Raw genomic sequence first — 12668 nt, forward strand, 5'->3', positions numbered from 1 at the left:
GCCCTTTAAAATGTCTGTATTTAACATACTAAATACTCACACTATTTGGTGATGATCCATTTGGTAGGTTTTTCAACATCAAGATACCAGAAAAAGAAACCGGGAAGAAAAAAAAAAAAACCCCACAGATTTGCCAAGCAGAGAAGGAAAAGAAAAAAAAGGACACTAGCACTTCATACACAATCCAAACAACATGGGAGGAGAAGATGTGCTCGCACATTACAAAAATCTTGAGAGAACAGCCTTGCAGGGGACTAAAGCCTTCTGTGCTCAGTGGAGTGTCATAATAGTTGTGTCTACACTAATACACTTTGCAGATTTAGGAATAAGTAAAGCTGGACTCTAACGTGCAGTACACTCAAGAGGTCATTAGGAAAACAGTACAGACATCTGCAGGTAACTAAAAAAATCAGTGGAATTATTCACGTACAAAAAGTTACAGGAACATGCATTTGGGAGGAAACAGGTACTTAAATTAATCCTTTCCAAATGAACATATGCAATAAAAATGGAATTAACACCTAAATACTTCTGCTCCCTTACATGGCGATGCTCATATTGCATTTTCAGTTGTTCCTAATAAGATTCCCGATAGCTCTGAACATGACATCATCTCTGTCATGGTGCAAAGAACTGCAGGTTACACAAGGCTTTACTTCTTGATCTTGTGGCCTTGTTTTGTAAATAATTTCCATAATTATAACAAACAGGATTCAGGAACCTTCTGACCTGCTGCAGGAGTTTGGAACAGTTTTTTAAGGGAGCAAAAGAAGTACCCATTTTTCGTGGCAGCGTGTTCAAAAGGAACCTCAGTGGAAATGAGGACGGGGAGGAGCTGTCGAGAGAAGTGGCTCAGAAACTGTGCTCAACAGGCCAGGGAGGGAAAGAAGGCTGTGAAGGCCTGGTAAGTGAGTAACAGCAGTTCACATCTAAACAAACAACTTATTTTAATAGCTCTGCAACCTGAGCATTCAAACAATATAATCTTATCCTGGGTAATATCAACATCTAAAGATCAATGCAATAATGGGATTTTATATAATTTTTAGGGTTCTGGTCCCTAAACATTTTATATCTAAACAAGGCATATCTTAGTTTTCTCCACTATTTTGTTTTTATTTGGTAGGAATGTCAGTCAGTCCCAAGTCTTTTTTTTTCCCCTCTTCTTCACCTTCTTGAAGACAGGTTTATGCTAAGAACCATCCTCCGGATTTTTTCTTCGTTCTTTAAAATATTAGCTTTTACAGCACAGATCTTGTCTTGCTGGTCTTTAATCAACTGTTCCATTTCAGCCAGATCCGCTTTTAAGGGTTCTACAGCACTGTCTGTGATGCTGAAAGAGACACAAAGAGCATGATGTTATTGGAAACATTATGCTGCTTCGGGTTACTTGAGCCTCCAAGAAAGGACATTCGATACCTGAAAGTTCACAAAGAATTTAAGTTGCACCCACCCTTCCTGAAGACAGTTTAGAATAAGAAGCACAAAGGCAAAGCTAACAACATGGACAGAGTAGAATATTGTTCAAGAGAGATCACCCGCATTTCAACAGTAAACAGTCACCTCTTGGCTGATCTAGCTTTTCTGCTAAAACTCTTTGCTTTGTAGTTATTTCCCCCCGCACTAGGCATACGACAAGCACTTCTTTCATTCTACCCAACCAAAAGCTGCAACCTCCTGGCCCAGGCATGAAGCAGTATCCTGATATCCTGACTCTGTGGGATATAACCCAAGAAGGACTACAAAAAGGACATTGAATGACTCGAGCGTGTCCAGAGAAGGGCAACGGAGCTGGTGCAGGGTCTGGAGCACAGGTCTGATGGGGAGCGGCTGAGGGAACTGGGGGGGTTTAGTCTGGAGAAGAGGAGGCTGAGGGGAGACCTCATGGCCCTCTACAGCTACCTGAAAGGAGGGTGCAGAGAGGGGGGATGAGTCTCTTTAACCAAGTAATAAGTGATAAGACAAGCGGTAATGGCCTCAGGTTGCACCAGGGAAGGTTTAGGCTAGATATTAGGAAGTATTTCTTCACAGAACAGGTAGTCAGGTGTTGGAATGGGCTGCCCAGGGAGGTGGTGGAGTCCCCATCCCTGGAGGTGTTCAAGAGCCGGGTTGACATGGCGCTTGGGCATATGGTGTAGTTGGGATCTGTCAGTGCTAGGTTATCAGTTGGACTGGATGATCTTCAAGGTCCTTTCCAACCTAGACGATTCTGTGATTCTGTGATTCTGTGAAGGACCTGAGAAGTTGTGGGTGTCCCATCTTTGGAAGGGTTCAAGGCCAGGCTGGACGGGGCTTTGAGCAACGTGGGTTAGTGGAAGGTGTCCCTGCCCATGGCAGGGGGGTGGGACTAGATGATCTTTAAAGGTCCTTTCTGACCCAAACTATTCTGTGATTCTAAGCACACCCACCATTTACAGGGGTCCTGGGTCCTACCATGATACACGTGGTAACAGTGATCCCTGTGGGCCTCACCACAAGACCTTAAAGGAGAGAAGCACGTGGCAGAGAGGGCAAACACAGCTGCTGTGGAGGCTGCTGGCCTGCTACCAGCTATTTCCTACAATAAACCAGCAAGCCACCAGCAGCTGCCAGCAGCACCAAGCTATGGCAGGCAGACATCTAAGAAGAGGAAAGGTATATGAGAACTGACCCATCGCTAGCTGCTGACAAGGACAGGCAATCCCACACCAAGAGGAAATTTAATAAATCCTATGCTAATAAACCACAAGTACACTGATGCATCTGAAGTGAATGGGCCTGTTTGGCTTTTAAACAAATGTGCCCCCTTCCATAATGCTTTGCTGATCTTCAGGAACGCTGAACAGCCAGGGAAATGACAGCCTGAACTAGCCTGCTGTCACTGTGAATTACCCAGTCACTTTGAGGACTCATTAGCTAAAGTCCGCATCTCAAAATCATTTAGTTTTCCCCTCCTTTCTACCACATTAGCATAAATCACAAAAAGCATCGCTAGAAATTGCACTAACATTTCCCCAATGGGATCCTTCAATTGTCTTTCACAGAAGCAAAGGAAACAGAGACATGCATCCAAATTCCAGTACATATGGGAAGCATTGTCTTCTTCATGTCTGATACTCTGTAATTCTTTCCTGAAGGATTGGACATGCCTTAGCACTACACTGATCTGATTAGGATCTCGTATGAAGCTCTGTGGAGTGCCGGGATATGCTGCAGCAGTCTTAGCTCCTGGAAGGGAACCGAGTAGCTCTGCTGAAGGGATGCTAGCCTGCCCGCAGTCTTGCATGAAACAGCTGGCCATTGTAAAGCTTAGTTTGACATAAATCTGCAAAGAAAATCAGCTGGGCAGTTCCTTCTTCCCACTCGCCCTCTCACTCTGCACCCATGTCAAGGGGACAGTCTTGTCCACGATACACTTGGGAACTCAGGGGCCATACGAGTCCAGTGAAGCACGTCGAGTCACGGTGCTGGAAACCAGCTGAAGTATAAACGCCTTGTTTGGCAAGGCCAAAGTGGATCCACTCAGTAAGCACATGCCTGGAGAAAGGCTGAGACTTGCTCCCTGTCGCTAGCTGTGGCACAAAGGCGAGTGAGTCAATGCCTCAGTTTCTCCAACCATAAAATAAAGCCAATCACCATTTCCTTTCTCTTTGCAGGGGTGGTGCATTCTGAGGTCAACCAGGGTTTTAAAGCCTGACAAGGTTTTGGGATAGAAGGTGCTATGTAAGTGCAAGGAATTAACATCATTACACTTTATATGTGAACCAAAGCCCTAATTCCCACCCCAGCCAGTGGACCAAGCCAGCAGCTGTAAATTTCTAACATTTAACACATTGCTACCTACCAAGACAGGGCTTAGCTAAGGATACCACCCATACATCCTTCTGCATGAATGCAGCACATCGATCCAGGGAGCAGCAAATCTATCTAGGCTGATTGTGAATCCAAGAAGATCGATATCTAGCTCATGTTTAAGATCAGAAGACACACAACTGGCAGGGACGTTCTGTTTTCAAGGAGCATAAAGACACGTTGATGAGACAAGTAAGGCCAAAGAAACTGTTTCCAGGCTTGACCTCCTTGTTTCTATTATGCACGTCACTCTCCTGGCTTTCCAGTGTTGTTTTAACCTTGCACAGATGACAACAACTGTTCTTAAAACCACTGCAGAACACACTGAATTCAATGACACAGAGAGCGCAGGTTACGATTCAGGAATCCACTCCTAGTCCCACATCTACTTTGTTTACTAAGCTCCTCCCTCATTTCTCCTTATATATTTGTGAGAAGAAAACAAATCAAGCCCTCTCATATCACACAAACATTTGCATCCTTGCTGTCATGTACCTCACATGAAATTGAGCTGAAAAGACCTTAAGACTTTAACACTTCAAAAACCAATTCAGACTGCAAAAACACAGCCCCAAACCACAAAAACGACTAATGACAAATTTGCTTTGAAAAAGGAGTAAAACTCTCCCCTCTCCTAAAAACTGTCTCGAGAGATAAATCAAACTTCCCATGACCACACTCACCTTTGCTCCTTCTGTAGAGCTTCCGCATGCTGTCTGTTCTCGTGCCGCCACATCTGCAACTCGTTCTTCATGGCATCCATGTCTTCTTGAATGTAATCCATGATCCTGCCAAGCGTAAAGGCATTCCGGCACAGAGTCTGAATAGAGACCTGAAATTTCTCAATTTCTTTGGCTACCAAGTCTCTCTCTTTCTTCCTAGCTGCTTCTGATACAAAGGACTTCTCCTAATAGAAATAGATAGATGAATAAGAAGGAAAGCATCAAACCTAGGGAAAACGGTTGTTGCGCGTGAGGTATTGAATGAAGAATGTTTTAGAGACTGCTAACAGTGAAGTATCTGGAGAAATGTTTATGATGGTCTGCAATGAAAGAGAAGAAACGAAGCAATAGTCTAGAAACAGATGAGCAGAAAGCAGGCCGTATCCAAGTCACCACTGCTACAGAGGACTGCTACAAAACTGTGCAACAGCATCAGCAATATTAAAGTGCTTTTCAGATCACAAGCGCACAACAGTAAAATTAGTATTTGGTCCCATAAATGATCTCACTGATGTTGTTGATTCTCAACATGGTCTTTCCCAAAGCAGTGGGCGTAGTTGGGGACACCTCCTTCGCATTCAGTCATGGTTTACTTCAACCTATTTCTACATATTGAAAGGGAAATTTCTGTGGCTTAATGTGGCATCATTAAACAGAAGCTCTCAACAGACATGTAATACTCAACAACACTTTTGTTATCAATCTGCTGCTGCCACTGGTGCATTTGCTGTGTAAATCACACATCTGTCCGTCCGTCCTCCCCCACACTATGGGGCAAGGCTGGACTGTCACCGCGTCGCTCCAGAGCCCTGCACCAGGACCCGGTGGATTGGCATTTACTCAATACTGCTGCAAGTCCCAGTGCATAACGACGCTGGGAAAAAGGTCACGTTAAGTTCTGGAGGAAGATGATTATGAAACCTGAAAGGCAGTACTTTGGAGTAGCAGAAGCACCCCTGCTCATCACGTTATAGGCTGCCGCACCATAAACGTTCACTGGACCTGCTTCCTGCAAGCAAACAGTTTTGCTGCTTCTTGGGAGCTACAGCAGATGCTGAAGGGCACAGCCTCCTTCTAGTTCTCTACATCGGTCCCTTCAGGATGCTTCTCTCCCTCCACTGTCTGTATCTGGATTTCCAGCTCCTAATGCTGGTCCTAATAATAGCCCTTCACGCTGCACAGCTAAAATAGACGGCGGTTATTCCATGCCTTGTACTTCTGTTCACAGTGGTTGTAAAATCATGCAGGCTGCAGATGTGGCCTCAATAAACTACACTACTCAAAAATAATTTGGTCTTGTGCACACTTCCCTCATGTGCAGCCAGCAGAGTCTCTGTGGTCAATCTCCTGAAGCCTCCTAGCTTACTGCAAGTTAAATACAGAGCAAGCATTTCCTACAGCGGCAAAGTCACCATGAGCAAAAGGATGCCATAAAAAGAGCAAAGTGATGCCACATTACTAACACACTGTAATAATCTTATTCCAGGAAAGCCTTCCCTGAAACAATCACCATTAAAGAAAAGTCTGCTGGGTTTTTTTCTCCTCCATCAAGAAAAACAACCTAATTTTTCTTTCTTTCCAAGAGCCCTACAGGTCGAATTCCCAAACCGAATTTTTCTTTAAGACACACAAAGCTTTAAGTAAAGTTTATTTAAAGTCATTTTGGTCATTTAATGTATGCCAGAAAACTAGAAAGGTCTTTCTCTACCACCCCAACCGCAGGACCAACCAATTCCTAAGCACAGTTCCTAGTGGCTACATAAACACAGAGGTGGCAGTGTGCTTCTCTCTCGGGCTGGGACATCAAATCTACCACGCTGTCCCCTCCTGCCCTCCTACCCAATTGGCCTGTCTTCCTGTGCGAGCTGGGGGCTGTTTGTTCAGCTGCATTTGGAGGCAGCAGGGACTACTGCCAAACACATTTCAGCAGCCCTTGGCTTGCTGATGAACTCAGATATATATATATATATATATTTTAGAAAAATACTTCTAAAGATTTGAAGGCTGAGATTTACTTACGTCTGATGCTTGTGTTTTACCACACACGCAGTGCACGAAAACTGTGGGACTTCTGAGTTTACTGCGATCTTATAATGTTAAAGTTGTTTAATTAGGAACTGGGCTGAAGTGACAAATGCTGCTGAACTTGTGACCTTCACTTCCTAAGTCAATTCATGAGTGCTGGCTAAACTGTTAAAAATAACACTCATCTTAATTCCTTCTCACACAACCCATACCTCTCTCACAGAAGCAGGTGTTTCATTATACTACGTTACATAAAACACATTATTTAGATACTTTCTGGAGCCATCCATGTGTTTGCTATCCTTTATGATGCAAAGATGAAAGCGCTGCTTCTTGACCCATTCCATCCCCCCAGAGCTGGTGAGCACCCCCGTTCCAAGCACAGCTGCTTCGGGTCGAGCAGATCTTCTCCCCTGGGTCTCCTCCTCAGCCAACCTCTGAGCACAACGGCCAACGCTGTTCCCATCGGTGTCATCCAGCTTCTCTCCCTGTTGATCTTGCAGCTCCCCAGAGCTTTTGCCCAGGTGCCCCTGAAGGTACAGATCACAGCCCAGGGTCCTGCACACCAGCCATTTACTAAGGCTCAGCACACATCTTGGGTTGAGAAGAGTTTCTGCCCTGGAAATATTTTTTTGCCCCACCACCTTGCAGCAGCTAGTAAAGATGCATGAACAGATGTGCACTCTCACAGTGTTTCAAACCCCTCTGCTCTCTGTTTTAACTCTGTTTTCCTAGCCCTTGCTACATGTTGTGCTCCACCAAAGCCACAGGGAATGGCTTTAATCTGTGGCACCATGCTTTCCGCATGTAATTGGGAAGCTGTCTGTGAAGACAGTCACCTTCAGTTCAGCAGCAGAGCAGAGTTGTATCAGATCCAACAGCTTCCCAGGAAGAAGTCCTGTTGCCTTGTTTTTCCTCTTCTCCTAAGTGCACCAAACCCTTACCACTTTCCTCCCCACCATCCATTACATGCAGCCACAGCCAAGAGATAAGGAATTTGTTTCTAATACAACCGTCTCAGAAGCGAGAAGACTCAGCCAGTCCATTATCTGAGGATACAGTTAGGTGTGTAAAAACCTGAAGAATGCTTCATTTTTATTTTCCAAACGCTGAGTTCAATGTTTTACTTTCCTGTAAAGCTGGTGTGACCTGATACCTAGACAACACCAGCAAGTGTGGTATGAAAATAAAAAATAAAAAAAGTGAAAATCCCACAATTCAGTAAACAAGCACACCAGAATTATATTCTTTAAAACACAGATCCAGCTAACAATTTGAAATATTCCATGCTAAAATACACAGCTGCTTGAAAAGCTCAAGGGGAAATAAAACACTGTGGAATATTCGCTGTAAATCAGGAAGATGCTCTTAAATTGTATTAGCAAATATTGAAAAATAATTTTAGTGTCCCTGTAACTCCGGCATACTCTTTGTGTAGTTCAGTTCTTCAAAACTGACATAAAATGAACAAAGTATTATCCCATCCAAAGTCAATTCAAGTACTAAAACATATTACCACTAAAAATCCTTTAAACACTATTTGGACTTAAACAGGTACATCAACAGGCTTGTTAAAAACCCCCGTGTCTCTGAAACACATGCTATATGATACTGAAGTGGTGTAAGAACACATGAGAGCTTTTTATTCTATCTCTCAAAAGCAGAAGCACTTCAATTTCAAGCTCCCAAGAAAAATCTCCCAACACCTGATGGTGCAGTAGCTTAGCTGACACAGTGTTGTCCCTCCTCACACTAGTTAAAAAATAACCATAAATTGTTTCTTTCATTTCACTAACACTTGTGCTACCAAGGTGCCATGCTCCGTTTCCTGCAGTCTACAGAAAGCTGAGCTCAGAACAGAATTATCACCACGAAGCCTTCAAGCTTTGCCAACTATTGCTAATTGTAAGTAATTAAGGGGGAGGAAAAAAAGCCATAGTGTCTGTTCTCAGTTTCATAGTTACGGTTATGGGTTAAAATCTATGTGGGACACTTTTAAATCACTAAGAATTACGGCAGATGATTTATTACAACAGGCAACGTGGGTGGTAAGAGTCCTGAATGCCACCTTTGCTCATTCTGCACAAACATGTAACAGGATATATTCAGTTTTAAGAAAAATGCCAGAATCAGAATTGTTCCAGTCTATTTAATTAGGCCATACACCTCAATGAACTCTCCTTTCACAAAAGCCCAAAAATCAATAAATTATCCCCATATAAAAGACTATATCATTTCTGTAGACCCAAAGTGCTTCCTTTCCTTCGTGTTTTTCATAAGGCACCAAGATAAATGTTTATTTTGGATTCCTGGGAAAAAGTCTGCCTTTCCCATTACCTCAATGTGAACAGAACACGTGGACTCGGATGCAGGGACCTGAGAAATTAAAAAGCAAAGATTTTCTTTTTCATCAGTAAAGTGGAAATTATCAACAGGGCTCCAGAAACCACCAGAATTTACTTGTGTTTAATTTACCCTCGCTAAAGCAATTAGTATATATATTGCAGTGTGCACAGCTCCATAAGAATGGATCATTCACAAGACATCCATTTCCCATAGCTGGGCTGTTGAGGGCATTTGAAGTGCCTGACATCTACTAAGCTAAAGAGGTGATAAGATATTTCTTCTCCCCGCTGTTTGGAAAGTTTATTTCTAGAAACAGCATTTGCTTACTTTTATACAGCTTCTTTGTTTCCATTTTTTTTTAATTAACAGTTTTAAAATATGAATCAAATCAGAACAAACATCCATCAAACACTTAATAGTTTCTACAGCCCCTTTTAACTATTGTATTATGTCCCATTATGAAAACAGACCCAAGTAATCATACTTTTATTGAGCTATACCATTTCCCCCCTACCCCTTTCTACAGGACAGGACAGAAACTTCATTTTGGACAAGTAATTTTGATACATTCAATGCAAAATCAACAAGGTGGGTTTTTTTATTGTACAAAATACTTTTTTTGATCATAAAAGGTGTTTTCTTTTCCTGGTTTTTACAGAGTCTGCATTTTAAGTAGATTGTAACTATCCACTAGGGATCACCATAAGAAACTCTTTCACAGAAACACAGGGAAAACAGTATATGTTAAATCATTTCGAATGAACAGGATGCTTTTTCTGCTTATGCCAGGTACTGAGTTCAGCAACAGGCCAAGGAATAGGAGACGCAACATTCTTTACCGTTAGATTTACCGTTTAGTCTGACCTGCTTCTTAGTTGGAAGGCACCGAAAGAAAATAAAAGGATAGCTCTTTAAAGGGGACTTTTCTCTTTTTTTTTTTTTTTTTTTTTTGGGGGGGGGGGGGAGGGGGTGCGGTGGGGGGGATGGTAGGGGGGCCAGGTGGGGTGGTGGTGGTTTCGCCCCCCCCCCAGTTCACATTTGATTCCTCTAAAAAGAGCTGGACTTTTCAGACATACATAAACACCCCACCTCAGCCCCCAGAGCCAGTCTGCTTTACTTCACATTCAGTCCATGCTGAGGAGAAGTCAGTTCATAAAACCTTGCGTATTTGGTGCAGTATTCAGCACGCTAAGCAGAATGCTAGGAGTCTGACCACACACATGCCAAGAGACAACTCTAGCAGCAGTTAACAGATAGTATTAATTCAGCCATAATGGCACATGGGGTGCCAGTCCTGCCCAGCTCTCCTTTTCTGCTCACACTGCTGAAACTCTGGGTTCACAACCTCTTGGAAAAAGCACCCTCTTCCCTGTGCAAGAAGAATTTGCAATAAACCTGTTCCTTGTGTTAAACAACTGCATTCACACCAGTCTATGCCCCTGTCAAATCCACTGATAAGCTTCTTGAAATATGTGCAAGTCACCTGTACTGTGTCCTACAAGACACTGCTGCTACACAGCTGATGCCCTGCATCCTCTCCTAGGGATGGAAACCACAGCTGTCTCACTGCACTTTTCTATATCTTTTCTGTTTAACATATCCATCTGCTGTCTCATGTTGTATTTATACTGTACCCACAGGAGAGCATTTTGTGTTTTCGTGTGCAAAGGCCACAGCAAAGGAGTCACGACACCAGGAGTATCACAAGAGTGACAAAAATCCTGTTCCTGTGTTTACAGCTTGTAACACAATTATTCAGGGACCACAGGTTTTTTTTCTGAGAGTTGGTAGTAGTGTAACAAGGACACTCAAGCATACAGTCATCCAATTTAAGCTCCTCTGGTGCTTGTCCATAACCAGACTGCTGGGTACAGTGCTTATTTTTGAGGAATTGCATGCTTGCACCAAAAATTTCTCACTGCAGCTTCATTCAGATCACTGTGTTAGCGTCACATCATCACGACCAGAGCTCTTACACAAAGATGAAAGCCCTTCTGCAGGTAACTCCTATTAAATTTTACTGTCAGCATTTCTCATGACATATTAAGTTGGCAGGATGCTGAGAAGCTGTGGTCTTGAATGGTGAGCCTCTTCAAAATACTTAAATGGTGGGACGTATGAATACATCTGGTTAACATGACATGTTGCTAATTGCATTAACTGGAGGGGACACCCAAAGTCATGCAGCTGATGGATTAATGTAAAAATCAATGACCTGAAGAACTTTAAACAAACAGAATCAGCAATGATTGTATTTGTTCTAAGCTTAGAAGTACATCCCTAATTTATCACATTTGTAATTAAAGTTAATATTACCCAGGTGCTAAGCTATTTAATATCACTTGTTCCTTGCAGAAACCTTTTCTGAAGCCCATGAACTGTATTTGGTAGTTGCAATGATGGGAATTCTGTGATCCCACTTGCTTAAACTATTTAATAACCTGCCTACATTTTCCACACATCAAATAAATGAAGTGGAATACAAAATGTAACATCTGTTTCTTTCTCTGTTTAACATTAGAGGGTTAGATTCTAAACAAATACATTTAGAAAGTCTTTTTAGGAATTTGTTAGGCTGAACACAGCTAATCAAGGCAGAAAAATCTTGTGTATTTCCAGAGTGACCTTTTTGTTTGACCTGAAAATTTGTGTATATTATTTTAAGTTTCTGCACATGCAAAACCTAGATGATGAAAGTCCCAGTCTTCTTTCCTTTTCTCTTCCTTTATTAAAACTTCTTAAAAAGCAAATGCATGTTCGGGAAACACAGCACATAAAAGGTTTCAGAGGAATGCTTTTAACACAAATAAATGCTCCTCTGCAATCAGCAGTGAGGAGTAAAGGTGTGAAACATCCCCGAGAGTTCACCAGTGCTACATTTGGATGAAGTATTAATTCACAAACTTCACCTAATTTCTAGCTGATTAATCCACAGTAAATCAGGTAGATCCATTGATCCTTTTTTTGCTGAACATAATAAAGTATTAGCCAAAAGTTCCAGCACTCAGACTACATTTTTTTCTCCCTTCATTTTCCCAACTGGCAGAGGAACAAGGCTTTAAAGACTAGTGCATATAACAGAAAATATTTCATTTATTTTGTGTGTACTGAATAGTTTAACAAAACAAGGGAAGATGAACATTCTTACTGACAGACACAAGGATAACCTTAATTTCATCAGACGTCATTTCCCAAAGCAAGTATTCTTTCAATTTTTCACTGGACTGTTAGTTACCTTACTCCAAAATACAGAAGTACAATTACATTTTACTCTCCAATGCATAATATGTTTTGGAATACAGTTGCATACTGATGTAGAAGCTATTTCTTCTGGAGAGTTTGATGGAAAACAAATTAAATAAGAGAGCTGACAGTCTGGGGAGAAATGGTCAAATCCCAGACTGATACTGCTTCCCAGCAGACTGCAGAGCTAGACCTGGCACAAAACCTACGGCCATTTGAACACAGCACCCTGGCCAGAGTTCATTGACCCATTCTCACAGTCCCATCAGCCTAACAGGACATGGTTCCATTTGCCTGCCTAGACCACTTGGCAGGAATAAACCACTTGAAACTCTTCCTGCTTTTTTAATTACTTTTGCTGCCTCTCTCCAAAGAGATTCCACAGACCACAGTAACTATTACTCCCAAAACTGCTGGTCTGCAGTCTCGCAAGAAAAAAATCCTGTCACTGCCTTCCTGGTGATGTTAGGAACATCTCTCCGAGATGAGACATGCTCATGA

General features: G+C 42.3%; 1 protein-coding gene across 3 annotated transcripts in view; it reads right to left on the reverse strand.

Annotated features, from left to right (window-relative positions):
* Nucleotides 1–922: 922 nt before the first annotated feature.
* Nucleotides 923–12668, reverse strand: part of TRAF3IP1 (TRAF3 interacting protein 1) — a 46350-nt gene continuing 34604 nt past the window's right edge. For all 3 annotated transcript variants that reach the window (XM_074872462.1, XM_074872460.1, XM_074872461.1), the window contains 2 exons: nt 4515–4738; nt 923–1333 (listed from right to left, as the gene is read on the reverse strand). In XM_074872462.1, coding sequence (XP_074728563.1) covers nt 1168–1333; nt 4515–4738 — 390 coding nt within the window. In that variant the 3' untranslated portion in view covers nt 923–1167. The remainder of the gene's footprint in view (nt 1334–4514; nt 4739–12668) is intronic.

This window comes from Strix uralensis, chromosome 6, assembly GCF_047716275.1.
Source record: "Strix uralensis isolate ZFMK-TIS-50842 chromosome 6, bStrUra1, whole genome shotgun sequence".
Lineage (NCBI taxonomy): Eukaryota > Metazoa > Chordata > Aves > Strigiformes > Strigidae > Strix > Strix uralensis.